The sequence below is a fragment of the Mastigoproctus giganteus genome, chromosome 10 (assembly GCF_048544385.1).
Source record: "Mastigoproctus giganteus isolate SK-2022 chromosome 10, ASM4854438v1, whole genome shotgun sequence".
Classification (NCBI taxonomy): domain Eukaryota; kingdom Metazoa; phylum Arthropoda; class Arachnida; order Uropygi; family Thelyphonidae; genus Mastigoproctus; species Mastigoproctus giganteus.
This window is the reverse complement of record NC_143584.1, coordinates 142382640-142404218: the sequence shown is the minus strand read 5'-3', so window position 1 is coordinate 142404218 and position 21579 is coordinate 142382640. Positions and strand designations below refer to the sequence as shown.

General features: G+C 38.9%; 1 protein-coding gene across 3 annotated transcripts in view; it reads right to left on the bottom strand.

Moving 5' to 3' along the window:
• Window positions 1–21579, bottom strand: part of LOC150079328 (uncharacterized) — a 486833-nt gene that overhangs the window by 259529 nt on the left and 205725 nt on the right. For all 3 annotated transcript variants that reach the window (XM_090382736.1, XM_090382738.1, XM_090382737.1), the window contains exon 12: window positions 5009–5182. In XM_090382736.1, coding sequence (XP_090238862.1) covers window positions 5009–5182 — 174 coding nt within the window. The remainder of the gene's footprint in view (window positions 1–5008; window positions 5183–21579) is intronic.

The window sequence follows — 21579 nt, the reverse complement described above, 5'->3', positions numbered from 1 at the left end:
ACCAGCAGACTCATGATCAGCTTTAGTGTGACACAGCTGTTTCATTGATATATGAACTAATGAACTGATATACCCTCCAAATTGGGAGTATTATATTGATGCGCTGTGTATTATGTAATCAGCACACTGGCAGACGATTGATGCTGTTTTGGTATCATTGATACATTGGCAGATGATCCCTGGCCATCTCCATGTGCCAGGAATGATAACCAACTAGTGGTGGTATATGTTCTGCTAGAAATTACCTGTACAGTTTTGAGATAGATGGTGGGGTTGACAGAGAAGCTGGCTGGGACCGCCTTCTTTAATAAATAAATAAAATGTCCAAACACCTTTTATCAGGTTACCCACATTGCTCATAAATACATAAATTTTCATATTGGAGAAGTGCTACTGAAAAGTGAAGTTCTCATCTAACATATCAGTAATCCTTCCTCACTACCATTTTGCTATATATTGTAAATTAGCATTTATAATCATACAGCACACGTAACTATTTTCTGCAGTTTTAACTGTATTTGTGTTTTACACAAAACCCCAAGGCTTCTTGACTTTACGAGTTTTTGCTTTACCAGTTTTTTTTTTTTTTTTTTTCAAGTATCAGCAAAATCGAAAATATGAACATTAATTGCAAAAAAATGTATGTTAAATGTTCATAAATACCACATTTCAAACCACGCTCGTAGCTATATGATACAGATACCCCCCCACTTTACAATATTAATCAGTTCCAGAGACACCATCGTATCATGAAAATATCATAATGTGAACCCAATAACACATTGTTTTTTTTGGTAATTTGTTCCATGACCTCAGAAGTTGAAATTTTCACTATATAACCCTCTGAAAGGTTATTTTTATAGTGCAAATTGTATTGTATTTTATAGTTACCAATTCAAATCATTAAAATGCACCACACTTTCATTGTTATCATATGTTTCATTATAAGAATCAATTCTGAACGCCTTTGTGATATTTTTCTAAAACACATTTCTGGAGGTCAATAAAAACAGTTTGCACTTTCCAATTTATTGGGCTTTTCTGTTAGTGCAAGCAATTATAAATGGGTAGTAAACTCAAAGTTATTGCATTTGCAAAAATACCAATAGCTGGAATTGTGTGTTTTTTTTTAAGTTATTAGGGTGAAACGTGTTTCCCCATTAGTGAAATCTTCAATCATATAAAAAAACAAATAAAATAAATTTTCAAAATCTTTTCTCCATTCCTTTTTTTTTTAAGCTTCGTAAACTTGTTACTCAGCACAAATCATGTTAGTTGCTATTTGTGTGTTCCGTTAAAAAATGCTTATGCATGCTATTGAAATTTATAAAGAAAAGAGAAGATTTTCTTGGAAACAAACACCTCTTGAAGCATTTCTGAAGACGATGACTCCTTGTGCAACAAACCAACGAGTGCCAAGCCAATAATGAGCGATCAACAAGTGTACATTTAATCGATGATGATGAAGAATAAACATTCTTTAATATTTGTAAGTCATAAAAAATTGCTTTTTTATTATAATTTGCTTGATTTGAAAACAGGCTACGTTTTCATTTCTATGGAGAAATCAATCATTGTTTAAACAAACTAATTACCTAACTCAGTGGTTTTCAACCTTTTTTTAATAATGGCACCCCTAAGTAATTTATTTTATTTTGTGGCACACCTACTCAATCTACTCAATTTTCTGACTGTTAGATCCAATTCTCTCTGTGTATATGTGTGTGTGTGTGTACATACAAGTTAGTAGTCGTGAAGGACAATGTGCTAACTTTATGTTACTAGTAACGCTAGTTATGGAGAACAAAGGGCGAGTGGAACTAAGATCGCTATCACGGTGAACAAAGAAGGGAGCTAAGATAAAAGAGAAGTAATAGGGAATAATAAGAATTAATAAGAATAACTTAGTGCTGTTCGTCCTGTGATTTCAGCGCCTATTTCTAGGGCCAGCCGCCGAAATCAAATCAGGAAACAGCAATAAGGTACTTTGTTAGGTACTTTCTGTGTCCCAGGTCCATAATCCATTATTATTATTATTTTTATTTCTATTATTAATAATATCTTAAACTATTGCTTCCATTAAAACATATATATACAGGGTGATTCACTACCAGTGCGACAAACTTGCAGGAGGTGTAGGGAGCACAAAGACAAATCGTAATCACATAGCATTGCAGGGTCCGAAATGCCTTCGTCATGCGGTAGAGGACTTTGAACGGGAGGTCGCGTGAACAGCGATCCTGCTGGAAGTCAGCATTTGCGAAGTCAGCATTTCTGTTGAAGAAACCAAGTAGCAAAAGTCCTCCGGAGTGGATAATCTGCAGACTCTAATGATTGGATGCGTTGCAGATGGTATGAACTCATTTGGTTTGTTGACAGTATCCTCCATACAGTGGATTGGGAAATACTCAATCGTTGGCCTATCGCTCGAGTACACATACTTAGATTGCCTTCTGCAAGATGTAGGACATTCTCCTCATTGTCTGGCGTCCTCGTCGTTCGTTCTCGAGTCATGGTACCTCTCGTGAAACAACCAGTCTCACGTAACCTTCTGTGCACACGTGCGAAAATCGTATGAGGAGCACGCCTGTGCGGGAAGCGTTCCTGGTACAAGCGCAGAGTGGCGCGCCCATTACAGTCCGCAGCTCCATACGCGAGGTGCATGTTGGCCAGTTCAACGTTTGAATACTTGTCCATCCTACTGCCTCGGGAAACAGTTCGCAAATGCTGACTTCCAGCGGGATCGCTGTTCACACGACCTCCCATTCAACGTCCTCTACCGCATGACAAAGGCATTTCGGACCCTGCAATGCTATGTGATTCTGATTCGTTTTTGTGCCCCCTACACCTCCTGCAAGTTTGTCGCACTGGTAGTGAATCACCCTGTATATATAACTAATATTAATTATAATATAAAAATTAATGCCAGTAGCATGGCACTTCATTATGTTAATATATACAGGGTGTCTCAAAAATATTGGTACAAACGTTTAGGGGAGGTAGGTAACATCTAAAGGAATGTGAATCGCATAGGAACCCATAACTGGAAACGTCATGGGAAAGTAGTAGCAGAGGCACAAGAAACAGAAATGACACAAGACAGTAATTAGTGGCAAATATTTATTTGACATAATATTAACAATGGAGTACGAGATGGATGCATTTTATGATGTTACAACAGATGCTCGAAGGTTCTACCATGAGACGCGATGCATGCGTGACACCGACGCAGCATGGATTGGTGGACACTGTCTAACACACCTGGAGTTTCTTTGACAGTAGCAGCATCGCAGACAAGTCTCGCCACGAGATCCATTTCTGTCTCCACAGGCGATTCATACACGATAGATTTGAGGGTCCCCACAGAAAGAAATCGAGGCTTGATAAATCAGGTGAGCATTGGGGCCAGGCAACGGGTCCACCAAGGCCAATCCATCGACGCCCAAAACGCCTGTTCAAATGGTCACGAACACACCCTCCATAATGGGCAGGCGCCCCGTCATGTTGAAACCAAATGTTGCGTCCCACATTTGCTGGAACATCGAGTAACCCTGGCAGAACTTGTTCAAGAAAGATCCGATATTTAGCGGAGTTCATGCGGAATAGTAACAGGTATGGGCCGACTAAGCAGTCACCGACCATACCTGCCCACACATTTATTGCGAAGCGATATTGTGCCACATGGAGGCGTACACCGTGTGAGTTGTCATGAGCCCACACATGAGCATTGTGCTGATTGAATAAGCCTTCCCGAGTGAGATAAGCCCTCATCTGTGAACAAAACATAGGCTGGAAAATTCAAGTCTCGAACACTTTCTTGGAGAAACTACTGTGCAAAAGCCACACGTGCAGGATGATCTTGGGGAGCAGTAACTGAACCCTTTGGAGATGAAAGGGGTGTAAGGAATCGTCGTGCCAGATATGTTGTACACTGCAACGAGACACTACTAAGGCAGAGGCAACAGCACGTGTGCTGGTAGTAGGATTATTCTGGACAGCATTCAACACACTTTCTTCCATGGCGGAAGTTTGCGTTGAACGTGGCCTGCCCGCACTACTCCTGTTACCTCTAAATGACCCATAATTGCACAAATTTTGATGCACACGCGCAAACAAACAGTGGTCCGGTACATGTCTGTCTGGGAAGCATTCTCCATAAATTTGTTGAGCGGCTTGTCCATTGCCCTCTGCTAATCCATACACTAGGTGCATGTCTGCCAGCTCACAGTTCGTATATCGATGCATGCTCTTCGTGCGGCGACTACTGCTTGAATGAGTAAACTAGAAATTTTCCCTCTCGCGAACTGATGAACAGCGCCATCTACCGACTTACGGTAACGTTTCCAGTTATGGGTTCCTATGCGATTCACATTCCTTTAGATGTTATCTACCTCCCCTAAATGTTTGTACCAATATTTTTGAGACACCCTGTATATGTATATATATATATATATGTAATAAAAAATATATATATATGTTATATGATAGTTATTACAATAATATAATTATAAAAATTACATTTCAATATACAAATTATATATATACAGTATATAATAATTTTATTCTTTATATAGAGGCACTAAATAAACATCAATTATAGATCACCACAAAATTAAAAAGATACTGTACACCTTTCTATATAATGAAATAAACATATAAATTTTAAAAAATAATAAGTTTAAGTAATTTAAACCCAAATTATGTGGCACCCCTAGAATGTTGTTGTGGCACCCAGGTTGAAAACCACTGACCTAACTAATTTCACTGTTGAGAAAGTAACCCCTATTTTTAACATTATGTAAATGGGAAATAAATTCCTGCTTTACAAGTTTTCACTTTACGAGCGCGCGCTAGGAACGAATTAACTTGTCAAGTCGGGAAGTAGCTGTATATATTTGTTAACCCCAATTTAAAAAATAAAAAAAAATTTCATCCATCCCTCAATTTTCATGCAAAAGACTTATCTGCTGATAAGGTAATAAAATAAAAAAACAACAATAAAACTTACTTTTTTTAAATCGTTTATTTCACCAAGCAATTTGTCTCTTTCACATTCCAACTTAGAGATTGCAATTTTATACAAATCTCTGTCTTCCTGAACTAATATAAGCTCTTGTTCCTTTTGACTAAGTATACTGATTTCACTTTGCTTCACTTTTAGAAGTTGACTCCATTCTTCATCCTAATTAGTAAAATCAAAGTTATTGAATATTAATATTATTAACAAATTCTAATTAAAATTAAATTCTAATATTTATTCTTATATCTTAAAACTACATAAATTTAAACTTGGATAACTTGAAAAACAATTGTGTACACACCAAGCACACATAGCAGAAGTGAAACTTCTTTAGGGGAACATTTATCACTTGACCAAGGATTGTGTATTGACAGTATGAATGCTGCAGGTAATGAATCTGCATGAATGGGAGCCTTGGAGATATGAAACGTTCCATTACCAAATTAGTTTTGGCAAGTGCTGTGGCATCGGATGATATTTAAAACCATTTGACTTCGATAAAGCCACAATCACTTTGTTATTAAGAGAGCCAAGGCAGCTGTTACAGGCCGACATTTGACTTACATCCTCATTTGAAAATGCTGTTTGAAGAAGGGCGTGATCTCAAGCTGCTACAATCTTCACATCATTCTTGAACCAAAGCCGATCACATACAGAAAAGACTCAGCCAAAATCATTATCCGGGAATGTACGTTTAAACTGTGCGTGGATGCTCCCCTGGTGTTTCTTAAAATCCTGTTGCTGCTCCTGCTGTGTATTATGCCGCTACATGTTGAACGATTTCATGGAGTACTTCTGGCAGTTGGCTTTGGCTTCTTTGCTTTTCGTTTACAACTGGGCTTTGAGGAGTCTTCATTGTTTTCATTTGCGTATCAACTTCCATGTTCAAATTCACGTTTAACATTTCTGGGGTGATGTAAGGCTCTGAAGATGTGGATGGACCTTCTCTGGCTTCTTTGTTCAACTCCATCACATGCTGTAATTTCTTCGGCCGCCAAAATAGCTTAGATCTCTCCTTTGTACTCAATGGAAGTGGTTTTGGTGGTCGCATTGCACATATACGTGCTCTATATGCCTTAAAATGCTCACTACAGTGGATCCCCGCTTTACAATTGGTTCACTGTACAATCAAATCGCTTTATGATGAACACTTCATAACAAAGAAGAGCAACAAGATTGGTGAGGGGAATAAAGGGGTCCTCTTACCAAGAGAGGCTTAAGTTCTAAAAATTGCAGTGGCTGGAGACTAGTCACCTGCGTGGTGATCTGTTTGAGGTGTATAAGGCCTTGAATGGGTTGAGCACGCTGAATTCTGATGGGATCCTTCCACTTGTTCAGATTACAAACCTAAGGGGTAGAAATTCAAATTAAGAAAAGACAGATGTAGAATAGATGTGCGGAAATTTGCCTTTAGCCAGCTGGTGGTTAATTGCTGGAACAAACTTCCATCTGTCGTTGTGGAAGTTGACAGGTTGAATAAATTTAAGGAGGAACTGACAGGCATTTGGAGGGAATGGTGTGATTTTTTTTTTTTTTTTTTGGCTGATGCTGCATAAGCTCATACACATGCTTTCTTGCATCACATGCCACCACTACTACTACAAACTACCGTTCACTATACCATATGTAGTAAGCACTGTCATTGTGATCACATTTATGAATTGAATTTTAATTCTATTAAAGGGCAATTCTAATAAGTGAAAACAAGAGGAATATTATCTGCAGGCTATAAAAGTAAAGATATAAAGCACAGATTTACACTTTATTACTTTACCAATTAAAAAGAAAGAAAGGCAACTACACCTGGCATTCCCAAGTGGTCACCCTCCCAATTACTAACTGGTCCTAACGCTGTTTAACTTTGATGATCGCATAAGAACCGAGGCATTTATCCTAGTACAACAGCTGACTGTTCAGAGTGCCTGTAATGCATTTCTTATGGCTACTGTCACATTTGTGTTGCGTTTTTTGTCAATCCACAAAGCAAGTTACTCCCATCTGAAAACTGCCTGGAGTGTGCCTAAAGAAGTTTCACTTCAATATTTAAAAAAAAAGACTGATTATATTACTAGAATACAAATTAAGCTTTATATCTGTTAGGAACTGTACGTGCAAAAAAAGTTGAAAGAACCATAGCACAACCAAATATTAAAACAGAAAAAAAGGAATATATAAAAAAAAAAAAAAAAAAAAAAATGGGGGGGAGGAAACATACCTCCTAACCCTCACCAGTAATATATATCACATGTACTTATTGAAAAAAGTCTGCTAAATCAATCTGAATCATCATGTAACAATGAAATTAAAATTAATGATTCTTTCATCTACATAATTTTATGTATGGTTTTAGATATTGTTAATTTTTGTTTACTTATTTTTTGTTTAGTTATTAGTAATTTTTATTTATTTTTCATATAAAAATATTTCAAATAAAAAATTAATTCTCTTTTTTGAATAAATTTTGTGAATAAAAAATCAAAGAGGGAAATGTTCTTTCATACAGGATGATCCACATATAAGGTAACTATTTTGAATAACTTCTGATGTAAATAAATATAAGTTATCTGACAAACAGTTCATAATCTTTTTTTATCATTTCAGAACAATTTGAATACACAGGAAAGTACCATGAGCCTTACAATGAAGGAGAGGACTGAAATTGTAAAGTGACAACCAAAAGATGATTACGAAGAGCTCTACACACTGCTTAAATTGAGGTCCACTTCCATTGAAGTCGTCATCTACATACTGCCCAACCCTACAATGGAAACAATGCAAGAGGTGACCAAATGGATCCTTTACTGCCTCCAACACCTCACCAACGAAAATTGCCGAGACTTCAACTGGAGACTTCTGGTTCATATGAAGAGATTGCTCCTATCACAGTTAAACATAGCAGGCCTTACTATAGCCAATGATGGCACCACAAGGGGGTGCACAAACCAACTTAACCTAATCCCCACATCTATAGCCTGTACACTTTAGACTCCTCAAGATGGCTACTTTAACTCCAACCATGGCCCAATCCTAATACAACTGGAACTACCAATCCCAAGCTTAAACGCAAAATAACAGGTGATACAAAGAACAATCTACAGTCCAAAATATCTGGATGTTTCCAAATGCATTACAACATCATCTCTCATCCCATGGTATGTCCTTGAGTCCTGTGATACCCTATTAGCGGCCAACCTGTTAGCTAATTGGATTATCATGGTAGCTCAATACCCTGCCTCAAAGCCAGTCAAAATCACACTCCACTCTAGAGCATGGTGGACCCCACAACTAAACTCCAGCTTTGAATTTAAACAGCAGCTCCATAAGCAATCTGGCAAAATTAATGATAGGATAGCCTTTTCAAGAGCATGAGCTATTTTCAACCGCCAAAAATCCCAGTCCATCGAGAGCTATTTTGAACATTTGTTAACAGCTGGAAAGGCACCACACACAGAAGAAACCACTAGTTTCCCAGAGCAACTTGACCCCCAGAGATGGATTGACTTCATTAACCGATTTGAAGAGGTCTCAGTATCCAACAATAAGCTAGACCACGTATTCAATTGTAGTAGACAGAACTTGCTGACATCCATCAATATATCTAAACACCAAATATTAGCAGCCTTGAATTCAACCCCCATCCTCTACAGCTGTGGGTGCAAATGGAATACCCCAGTTTGTGCTCAGATGCCTGGGTCCATATATCATCCAGCCAATTTGTTAGCATCTTCAATGCTGTACTACGACTGGGCTAGCCGGGTGGGTAAAGTGCCTGCCTGGCAACCCAAAGGTCGCGGGTTCGAATCCCGCCTCGGGCTTGGATCAAAGTACTGCAAAAAACCTTGGGAGGTGCACTATGGCCACAGAAGCTGATGTGCCAACAACTACCAAAGGGAAAATGCTGTACTAACCAAATGCACCTTTCCCCATCAATGCAATGTCTATCTGGTAAGGCTGCACCCAAAAATAAGAAAGCCATCATTAGAAAAACACTTCAGACCCATCTCCAAGTCTTCATATCTCCTGAAACTACTAGAAAGGACCCTGCTGCCAACTCACATACTTCCAGATGCTCCACCACAAATTTATTCATTGCTACCAAACAGGTCCACCATTACCAATCTCCTTGCCACCACCCACAGCATTCTTGCAGCATTTAAGAGAAAAGAACTCCTCCTCATAACCTAACTCGACGTTGAAGCAGCATTTGATGTTGTTCAAGTACCTGTTCTACGACTGCTTGAAGACCACTACACTCCATAAGTGGGGATGCATTGCATTTCCTCTCATCACGCCTTCAGAACCGTACAATCATACTTCAGAATTCTGATAAAATCTATACTAAGCAAATATCTAAAAGAGTACCACACGGGGAAGTCCCCTCCCGTCTCCTCTTTACAGCAATCATCTCCCTTTTATAATCCAGAGACCAGATATTGTCTTATGCTAACGATTTAAAAATACTGACATCCATCCAAATGCAGACCCCAATATGATCACAGAGGAAATTAACAGTGTGCTCTTTGCACTAGTAGGCTATTTCAAACAATTTGGCTTTAATATCAACCCAACAAAATCTGAATGCATGCTCTACTACTTGAAGAAAGAGCCAACAACCATCTCGTCAAAGATCAACAGAGTTTCCATACCTCTTGTTTCATACCAATTCGATTTGGGGGGTTGTTTTTGACACAAAGCTGAGATTTAACTATTGCATCGACAAACTCAGCAGAAGGGCAGCACACCTGAAATGGAGAGCAAAACAGCATCTGCATTACATCTCAGACAAGATCACAGCAGCAAAATATGTCAGGACCATAATATACCCCCCCCCTGCAACTGTATGCAGTAGAAATCTGGGCGTCAGTACCCACAAACACAAAACCTATCTGGGCAGCAGAATACTGACTCTTCAAGTGGGTAACCTACAAACACAGGATACCACCCTAAGGCCATACGACTGAAATGGTTCTGGCCATTCCCAGGCTGCCTTCTCTCACTGAAGAAAGGAGACTGGTAATCACAGTAAAGATGCTGACTGGTCTCATCACATTTCCTTCATTGTGGGATCTCTGTGGCTGGAGGATTCCACCTGCCCAGCTCAGAGTGAAGAGGGCCAACAATTTGCCCTCTTCACTCACGCCTCCACTTATCAGATCACTTCCTACTTTACAAGATGCCCAGACAAATCCAGGACATCGATGCCAACCTAAAGAGATTTTCTGTTACCGACACCATAGACACGGGATTCTGGACCCCACACATCCCATGGTCCTCAATCATTCAGCACAAACAGAGGGCATCTAGTCAGATGCAAATTCACCCCAGATTCCCTCCAGTGAGCAATAGTCAATGAAGGTCCGGACACTCTGCAAAATGAAAAGCCTTCTCTTCATTGCATCCAAGCCAGCATGCCTTTCAACCACCACTTTAATGCTTCTGTTATTTATTGAGCATAATAGGAAAGGAGCCAAGGGTATGTGCATCAACTGCCTCTGTTCATGCTGTTCTATCAAACGAACTGAGAAGACAAAAGTCAGGATTTTCAAGTGTATCAGGTGTCATTTTGTTTTTTTAATTTTAATGTTAGGCTACGCTGTTTGTTATTGTTTGTTTGTTATTTGGTTTTTAGGAGCATTAGCAACTAAGGCCATATTGCTCTGGGATATGCAGTGGTCATTCCCTGACCTTTCCACATCCTCCGTATTTGGTGGTGACGGGCTCGAACCCCGGTCTAATCAAGAAGCGTTACGCACTGCTGCTCCTTCCCACCTGGCTACAGAGGCACCTGTTAGGTTACGCCATTTTATATTTAATGTAATTTTGTTTAATGTCATCTTAATGTTTTATGTAACTTAATGCCATTATGGACATCATTGTATCATCTTATTTCATTTAATGTCAATTTATTTTTTTCTATAATATATCTGGCTGTCATCATCTCTGTCAACCCCTGGCCTTTTGGTCATGAAGGGATATTGCAACACTGTTCAATCCTGTAAGTGTTAAAATTGAAGGTGGTGCAATAAAAAGATTCTCTCTCAAAATGTAAAAATGCTGCAGAAGTTACACACCAGTTCAAGAGATTTTTGGGACATAAACTATCCACAAGGAAGACCATAAAGCAAATTGTGAAGAAGTTTGATGAATTGGGAACAGTGCGCAATCTGCCAAAACCTGGTAGACTCTAACTCTGCTAAGGCATCTACCAATTTGGAACTTGAAAGAGAGGATAACAAGAGAAGTTCGAAAAATCTCAAAAAAAGTTACCTTAAACAGTATCACAAATAAACTTAAATACAAGATTTATCATCCCATGACCCAAATAGAAGACTCGAATTTGCCAAATGGTTTCTGGCCATAAACCAAAATATCATTGCCAATGTGTGGTCTGATGAAGCCATATTAAACTAAATGGAAATGTTAATCACCATAACTGTATTTACTACTCTCTTAACAACCTCCATTTAATCTTTATCAAGGATTTAAACACTTCTGGTTTGACAATCTGGGCTGGAATTTGGACAGTAGGCCTTTTTTATTTTTTGAGGGAATCATGACAGGATAGGGAGTGACCTAAGACTGCTAAAAGATAAAATCATTCCATTAATGCAGCCCAAAATGAATTTTAAGCATTCATTTGTTATGCAGGGTGGAACACTAGTTCACTTTGCAAAAACTGTCTGTGAATTCACAGATGAAAGTTCCCAGGTTGATAGATGAGATGGCAGGGTTCCGTTGAACAGCCATCACATCACACCGTATGTTGCTCTGTGCCCAAAGACTACAACTTTGTAAAAGATCAATTGAACACATGTCATTTTTTTCTTTAAGCTTATTGTGCTAGATTAAATTAAAATAGTGCTATCAGTTACAATCAAATGTGTTTCGTAACTTACAGACAACTTTGTATATAGAGTGCCTTTTGATGTATATAATTTTGTTTCCTAATGCACATGTACATGTATAAAACACCTAAAATGTGTCAATAAAATTGGATATTTATTGACAAAATAAAACCTGTGAAAATATTTATCATATAGACAGAAGTAAAGATTCATATGTATATTCTGTCCTTAGTTTTTATAAAAAAACCTCAATAATTTTATGCTTGATAGGTCAATAATCTTCAATAGTTTTATTTTAAAACCCAAGAAGCTTGCCTGACAAAGAGTCAAATTAAATTTTTGTTACTGGATATAAGCTGCACTGGTCTTTGAGTCTCAGAGGAATAGTCTCAACTTCAGATTCTCAAGTGCTTTTACTTAACTGTTATTTATTATGTGGTTCAAGGATTATTTTCTGAATTTTCACTCTATTAGAGGGAACTGTGATGCAATCTGATATATAACTCTATTTTTATTTTGATATAACTCCTGAAACAGAAGGTTATATAACAATAGTATTATCACTGATGTAAACTTATGCCATTTTGTTGTTTTTCAAAAAAACGTGTAATCATTTAAACATCCAGGAATGCATGTGCAAACTGTAGTAAGAATGCATGGTATGGCAATTCATCAAATCCAAAAAAGGATGGAAGTTATACACAGTAGATAATTCCCACCTCAAAGCAAAAAATACAGATTCAATCAAATATGGGAAGTGATGTGAGAGGTCTTGAAATATTAGAGATAGTAGAAAATGTTATATCTGTTCAAACCATTTTTGACCAAAGTCCAGAAAAATCTAGAACTGCATTACCAGCATAGCATGGAAACCTTACAATATCAAAGAATTTTTTTGCATAAGACTATGTAAAGACAAAATTTGCTGAATACATGTTATGATAAAAAAAAAAAAAAAAAAAAAGGATTTCCCTGATCTGTTCAACAAAATTCTCTGGCCAGATGAATCAGTGTTCCATGTTGGAGGATTTGTCAATCACCACATTGCCATAACTGAACAGATTATCATCCACAAAGATGCTGGGGAAAGATGCAGGAGATCCTTCACAGTTCCCACTAACCATCTCCAAATGTTAAAAGTGCATTTAGCAATGCTTGTTTTAGTAAGACTGCAGTTATTCAGTGGGTGAAACATTTCCAAAACAGCAAAGAATCTATTAAAGACAACCAACATTCAGGTTAACCTTTAATTCAAGCTACAATGAAATGGTTGGTAAAGTGCATGAAAAAATTATTTCCCATCAGCAATTAAGGACCTGAGAAGCTGATTATGAACTGGGGCTCTCCTTTGGATCACACTGTGTGATTCTGAACAAAAACCTTGACCGCGTGTCAGCAAAAATTTCTTCCAAGATTGATGAAGGAAGACCAATAGGTTCACCCCAGAATGAAATGCCAGTCATCCAGTGAAAGTCCCCAACCTAATCTAATCAAAAGAACAAGAAGTTTGGACAAATGTAAAAACAATGTTGCTTGGTTTTTCCCTCCCCAACATTTAGAGTATCATTCATTATAAACATGTTCAGAATGGTCACACAGTAACATAAAATAGGTCTACTGAAAGGGGTTCTGATTCAATTAAAGTAAAAAGTTAAAAGTAAAAACACCAGCAGTTATTTCAAAACGGTGGATGGTTTCTCCATTACGTCAATGCTCTTGCTCAAGATGCATTCTCCATTCAAGAATTTTTGGCCAAAAAAAAAAAAAAAAACAAATCCTGTAGTATCCTGCTCTCTGTATTCACTTGATGTTGTCCCATGTGATTTTGTTTTTAATCTTCCTTGACCTTAAAATGAAGCTGAAGGGGTAAATGCAGCAGGAATGTTGGGACGCTTGCATATCATTGGGGAGTGGGAGGAATTACTTTGAAGAATGTTGCATATATCCTAAAAAATAAAAGTTTAGAACTGTTTGGTTATACCTCGTATGCTGTATTTTTATAGCTGAACATTTCGTTTAGGAAATGCAATCCACTAAAAATACAAAATAATTTACAGAGAGAGAGAGAGAGAGAGAGAGAGAGAGAGAGAAGAACAAAGTAAAATAACCCTGATTATCTGTGCAATGATCAACCATGCATTTGATTATGCACGTGTGCTCCCTTTTATTTAACTTTTTTTGCCTTGATAGTATCATTTATTTTATTTTTTATTAGAAGATAGTAAATAGTTGAGCATCAGCTTTCTATAAAGAGCAATGCAGTGAAGATTACAATAGTTATAAAATAAATATACCATGCATCAACTTCTCCTCCCTACATTTCCATTGAAATGGCAGTAAAGCGCTACACTGTTTCCTACTTTACATGGATTTTTTTTATCATAAAATAAAACTAAACATAAACATGTCATTTTATATTTAAGCAACATTATGACCAATATAAGTGAAAAAAGTTGCTAATTCAACTGATCTAGATAAGTTGGGCAAATGGGCTGAGAAGTGGCAACTGAAGTTTAACATTGACAAATGCAAAGTGCTGCATATGAGTAGCAATAACCAAAGAGGAACCTACCAACTGTGTGGTACTACACTCAGGGAAGTGGAAAGTGAAAAAGAATTGGGTGTAATTGTGCAGTCAAATATGAAGTTCACTGAGCAGTGCAGACGGGCTGCCAGGGCAGGTCATGGAGTCTTGTCAATGATATATAGGAATTTTACTAGCAGGGACAGGGATGTGATTATCCCGTTATAAAAGGCAATTGTCAGGCCACACCTAGAGTACTGTGTACAGGTCTGGAGGCCTCATTTTAGGAAGGATGTAGAGTTGCTAGAACAAGTACAAAGAAGGGCAACAAGATTGGTGAGGGGAACAAGGGGGTGCTCTTAAGGAAGAAAGGCTTAAGTTCTGCAAATTGCAGCACCAGGAGCGTAGTAGGCACCTGTGAGGTGATCTGATTGAGGTGTATAAGGCCTTGAATGGGTTGAGCAAGCTGAATGCTGATGGGATTCTTCCTATTGCTCAGATTAAGAACCTCAGGGGGCACAGATTCAAATTGAGGAGAGACAGTTGTAGAATAGGTATGCGGAAATTTGCCTTTAGCCAGCAAATAGTTGATTGGTGGAACAGACATACATCTTTTGTTGTGGAAGTTGATAGCCTAAATAAATTTAAGGCTGAGCTGGACAGCCATTTGGAACAAATGGAGGGGTGAAATGGGAGGTTTTTTTTTTTTTTTTTTGGCTGATGCTGCATAAGCTTGCTTTCTTGCATCGTATGCCTCTACTAATGCTAATGTCTGAGGGGGACAGACTGTTTGCTCTGGGATTGTGCTGATTTGGCTACACTGTCTGCCAGATCATCATGCATGATCCCAATATGGCTTGGGATCACACAGAAGCAGATGTGAAATGTAGATTCATAAAAAGAATATAACTTCTGCTGAACCCTGGACAGGACTAGATGAAGATTATATCTTATCATTAATAAGGCCTGTAATGTGCTTAAAGAATCAGTGTAAACCTTTTGCTAATTATTAGTTTTAATGTAATCCAAAGCTAGTTCAATAGCATACAACTCTGCGGTGCATATACTGCACTCATATGAAATTTTCTCAAATACCATTCTCTCTGGGAAGACTGCAGTGGATCCCACAAATGGCTCTGATTTCAAGCCATCAGTGAAGACAGGAAGGAAATAAGAGTAAGTAGATTCATGGACAGCACAGAGCTGTAAGTAGATGGATGATGAAGTGCTGGCCTTTACACTGTCGTAAAGGGAAAAGTTGCATGGTGAAAAGCACACCTGCCATGGTGAAATGGGTTGCTTGGTGACTAGACAACATTGTCTACTGTGATGTCAAGCTCTCTGAGCAGTTCTTGGACACAAATACCAAAGGGATGGTTGGTATTAGTCTGACGTGTTATAGAGATTTCCCCATCATGGCTAGAAAACAGACGCCTGCATAAGGTTCTTAAAAGTATATTTTTAGCAACAACTGCTTTGGTTGGAGTGATAGATGTGGTTCAGTTTCTTTAATGTTTAAACTCTGGACAGGGGGTGTTCTAAATATTCCAGTAACAATGCAGATGGCTTGAGGGTGAACTGGGTCCATAAACCACAGCATACTGTTTCTAGTAGATGCATAAACTTGGGACCCATAATCTAATTTAGATCAGAGTGCACGATACAGGTGCAGTAAAATGCACTGTCTGCTCCCCAATTAGTGGATGATATGGCACATAAGAAGGTTCAGTCCCCTTGTGCACTCCATCCACAGTTGATTATCAAACTGTGGATGGAGTGTTCCAAGTATGAGATCCAAGAATTTTGTCTTGGGTGCTCTGGAATGATGTCTAGTCTCAGCCTGAGTTCAGGGTGAAAGTTCAGGGTGAATAAAAAAACACAAAGTTTTTTTATTAAAACTTTTCTGGATTATACAGAATCCATCTATCCTTCCACACATCTCTTCTACAGGTGTCTTTCCTCAACGTGAATCTATGCCCCCTCAGGTTCTTAATCTGAGCAAGCGGAAGTATCCCGTCAGCATTGAGCCAGCCCAAATCATTCAAGGCCTTATACACCTTAATCAGATCACCTCGCAGGTACCTAGTCTCCAGATACTGCAACTTGCAGAACTTTTCTAGGTGGTAGATGACTCTTTTTAACTGGTGCAATACCACCACTTTGCTTATTGGAGGCGTGAAATGGTGGAACCCATGTTTAGTCCCCCAGAGCTAAGTTCCGGTCAAAACTCTCAAATCTCATCTATCATGAAGTATGATTGATGTCTTTTGAGGTTATGATGAACACCATGGTCCAATCCAATCTTCCTTACATTTCGAGGGTACAGCTCTAAAACGGTGTTCGCAGGCCGGCTGCTAGTTAGTACACTGGACCGAACCTATTGGTAACTCTCTAGGAAGTTTCCGGATCAGCTAGTGTATAATCTTGCTGCCGCTACTCTGCCAGACAGTGACTGGAGGGAGTCCGAGTAGTGTGTATGTGGAGGGCATTGTCGAAGCCATTACGTCAAGGATCTCGGTATGTTCTTACCATGTGTACGCTATATCCAAAATTTCATTACGTCATACAGCATGTTCACCACCCACTTTTTCCTCACTATTGAATATAACATGAATTGTCAAACTAATAGAGCAAACTTATCTGCGAAAAGATCTAAACCTCCCAAACACTTCCTAGTTCTTTTCACAATTATACGTGGTCTCAGTTCTAATCTCCACAATGTCCATTTCCACTTGCAGTCTGCCAAATCCCATGTACTTTTTCTGACAGAATTTCAGTTATCGGTTGATTCAACTACTGCTTAACCCAGTTGCCTAAATTATTCGCTGTATGATTCCTTTCGCCTCAAAGCTGCTACTTGTGCATATGCCTCAAAGCTGCTACTTGTGCATATCTTCTCTGGCTTAAAATCTCTCTACCTTATTCTATCAAATTCATCTGCTGTCTCTACCATTCTCCCAATTCCACTAATCACTTGGAGCTCTTTGACTTCCTCTCTTTGCAACTTGACTTTCTCCAGTCCAACCTTTCCTAACAGTGAGGTAATTTTCTTTGGTGATTTTAACATGCACAACGCCAGCATGCTTCCGTTTTCTAATCACACCTACCCAGCTGGTCGAGATGCTGAGGCTTTTGCAATTACTAATGACTTTGCACAGATTGTTCATTTCCTTATGCCTCCGTAAGGAAGCGTAAGGAAAGAAGGTGAGAAGGAGCAGCAGTGCGTAGCACATGCTTCTTGATTATATCGGGGTTTGAGCCCGTCACCACCAAATACAGAGGATGCGGAAAGGTCAGGGAATGACCACCGCATATCCCGGAGCAATATGGCCTTTAGTTGCTAATGCTCCTAAAAACCAAAAACAACAACTCATTTACTTACAAGAATACCAGACAATCCTAACCATACAGCCAACATGCCTAACCTTTTTCTCACAAACAACCCTTCTAAGTACAAGTTCAAAGCGAGCGGTCCTTTAGGCACCTCAGATCACAACTTGGTGATTGTCTCTTCTCCAATGGAGCCTTTATCTCATGGCTATTCCCAACCTCATATTGTTTGGCATTACAAGAATGCAAAATGGGATGACCTGCAAGATTTCTTTTCCTTGGTTGGATTACTGTTTCAAAACTTCTGATGTCAACGTTTGCTCAGATCGTGTCAGTGAAATTATTCTTGTAGGAATGGAATCCTTTATCCCACACTCCATTTAAAATCTCGTCTGTTATCTAAACCTTGGTTTTCCAATAAATGTGCTAAGGCCATTCAGGAGAAGAATGATGCATATCGTAATTGGCTTGTTTCCAATTCTTCAGTTTCATTTTCTGCCTACACCAAAGCTCAAAACAAATTGTAAAGCTGTTATTAATCAGTCAAAACTAGATTTTGAAGAGGCTAAGAGTAGAAAACTTTCTTCTTGCCCTAATGATAGCCGAGCATTCTGGTCTCTTGCCAAAGCTATTGGCCGCAACTTTTGTCCATCTCTGCTCCCACCTCTGTCAAAACCAGATGGTTCAATTATCACATCAGCAAAAGATAAAGCTGACCTGCTAGCATCCCATTTTTCTTCCAACTCTTGAATTAATGACCTTGGTAAAACATCGCCCATCATTCCCAACACGCTCCATTTAATGCCTCCTGTGATCTTCCATCAGAAGGATTTTGACGAATCTTGATGCCACAACTTTTGCCCATCTCTGCTCCCACCTCTGTCCAAACCAGATGGTTCTGTTGTCACTTCAGCCAGGGATAAAGCTGACCTGCTAGCATCCCATTTTTCTTCCAACTCATGTATTAATGATCTTGGTAAAACACCTCCCACCATTCCCAACATGCTCCATTCAATGCCTCCTGTGGTCTTCCGTCAAAAGGATATCAGAAGGATTTTGACGAACCTTGATGCTAAGAAAGCTCCAGGTCCCGATGACATTTCTCCACTTGTTCTCAAAACTTGTGCTCCTGAACCTACAACTATTCTTTGCCGCCTTTTATAATTGGTTATCCAGTTTTCTCTCTGACTACTCACTGAGGGTGATGGTAGATGGCTCTCTGTCTTCTAACTTCTCCACTAATGCTGGTCCCCAGAAGGTTCAGTTCTTTCCCACACTCTTTTTATCTTGTATATTAATGACCTTCTTCCATTGACTGGAAATCCTATCCATAGTTTTGCCGATGATAGTGCATTGCATTCCACTTCCCATTTTGAGAAACCTTGCCCTGCTCAATCAGCTTCAGCTTCTTGAATATCCACTACTAATTCCTTAAATGCCGATCTCTAGGTAATTCTCCAGTGGGGCAAAGACAACTTAGTTGATTTCAATCCTTCTAAAACTCAGTCTTGTCTTATCTTGCAAAAAGGATTCTTCTGCTCCTATGCTCATCTTTGGTGACACTCCGATTTCTAAGCAAGATGATATATCTCTTATTGGGGATTATTCTAACATCTAATTCTTGGCACAAGCACATCACAAATATTGCTTCCTCTCATCTAAAAAACTCGGTTTTCTCTTTTGCTCTCGGCATTACTTTTCTTCCAAATAGCTATTCACTCTCTCTACAAATCGCAAATCTGCCCTACGATGGAATATTGTTCCCACATCTGGGGCAGTGCTCCCAAAACCTCTCTCAGGCTTCTAGATTCCATTCAGAAGAGGGTAATTAGGTTAATTAATGAGTCATCTCTAACAGAGTCTCTCCACTCTCTGTCTCATATATGTACCGTTTCTGCTGCATGCCTCTTCTACAGATACTTCCATGGGCACTATTCTTCTGAATTGGCTTCTATAATTCCCACTCTCTCTTTCAAAACAGTCCGAATACATGCCGCTACCAGGCAACATCCATCTTCAAATTCACAGAACCAACTTTTCATCTTCCTTGTTTATTCAATCAACTGCCGTTTTCTGGAACAACCTTTCTTCATACATATTTCCTGAAAATTACAATCTACAGAAGTTCAAGTCTAATGTCAACAAATATCTTCTTTCATCTTCTCAGCCTCCAACCCATGCATGGTACTAAGTACTATAAGTCCTCATACCTCTCGTGTTTAGGGTGTTAAAAAAAAAAAAAAAAAAATTGAAGCCTTTCTTAAGCTCTAAGTGGTAAGAACACCCCCTTTGTTACTGTCACCAATCTTACTGCCCTTCTCTGTATTCATTTTAGCAACTCTACATCCTTCCTAAAATGGGGCCTTCGGACCTATATACAGTACTCAAGGTGTGGCCTGATCATTGCCTTATACAAAGGGATAATCACCTCCTTGTCTCTGCTAGCAAAATTCCTATATATCATTGACAAAATTCCATGACCTGCTCTGGCAGCCCAGCCCATCTGCACTGCTCAGAGAAATTCATATCTGACTGCATAATTACCCCTGGGTCTTTTTCATTCTCCACCTCCCTGAGTGTAGTACCATACAGTTGGTATGTTTCTCTTGGGTTACTGCTACCCATATGCAGTACTTTCCATTTGCCAATGTAAAACTTCAGTTTCCACTTCTCAGCCCATCTGCCTAACGTTTCTAGTTCTTGTTGCAGTAGCATACTGTCTTTACTATCATTAACAATCCTGCCAACATTTGTATCATGCCTTTAATCATCTCATAATGAACATCATATGGCAAGAGCACTTGCCTGGGTCAGAAATATTGCCACTTTCCTTTCTCTACTGTGTCATGCTGATTTTATGCTTCACAGTTATTTGAAGACAACTTCAAATGTTACATTTCAGTTTTTGTTTGAGGGCCAGTAACTCAAGAGGGGTAGGATATTTCGGTAGACAGTTTAGCAAATGTCTCCCTTAGAGTGTTCACAATTGCACATTATTATGTTCTAGGATTGATGTAGAGTAGTTTGTATCTGCTGCTCACTTTCCAGACTTTATCTGATATGAGTTTTAAGTGAGTGACACCATCTGGGTGATGAAAAGATGTAAAGCAGATCAACAATTCTTTCTGACTCTGAGATCTAAAGTAATGTACGCCAAAGCACATTATGTTAGACATTTGAAGGCTATTAGGTCATCTGTGGGGGATAATGACAAAATATACCCCACAATGTGTTTTGAGCTTTTCTTGTTACTGTGAATTCTGCATTTCACCATGGTTTTGAAAATGGTGGAACTGGATCAATGTCTTCGAAATTGCGATTGCTGCTGAATGATACTTTCTGTGAGGTACTCTGCAGTATAATTAATTGTCTCCTTGCTGACTGTGGTGTATTAAATGATACAAGATGTTTGAAGACATCCCAGTCAGGGTAATTAATCTTCTGCCATGGTCTCCCTTTACAAAGGGTGGATATCATGGAGAAGTGTTCACTACCATAAAGGTAGACTTCAACCTCCAATGTACAAACAGGAAGGAGAGAAGAGAAGCATACAGGCAGGTCAACTACAGTAAAAGTATGGACAGGCATGTGAAAGAAGGTGTTAGAACCCACATTTAGAAGGGCCAAGTCACTGTTTGAGCATACACTTGATAATCCGACCCCTTCCGTTGATATCAGCACTATCCCACAGACTATTGTGTCCATTGAAATCCACTAGTAATAGAAAAGGGGACAGTGTTTCTAAATTAGATCATCAACATCTGCCTGGGGGATCTCATTTCCAGGTGGCAAACAGATGGAGCAGACAGTTAAGGGGAATTCTACTGTAGGACAAACTGCTGCTGCCTCTAAGTTTGTGG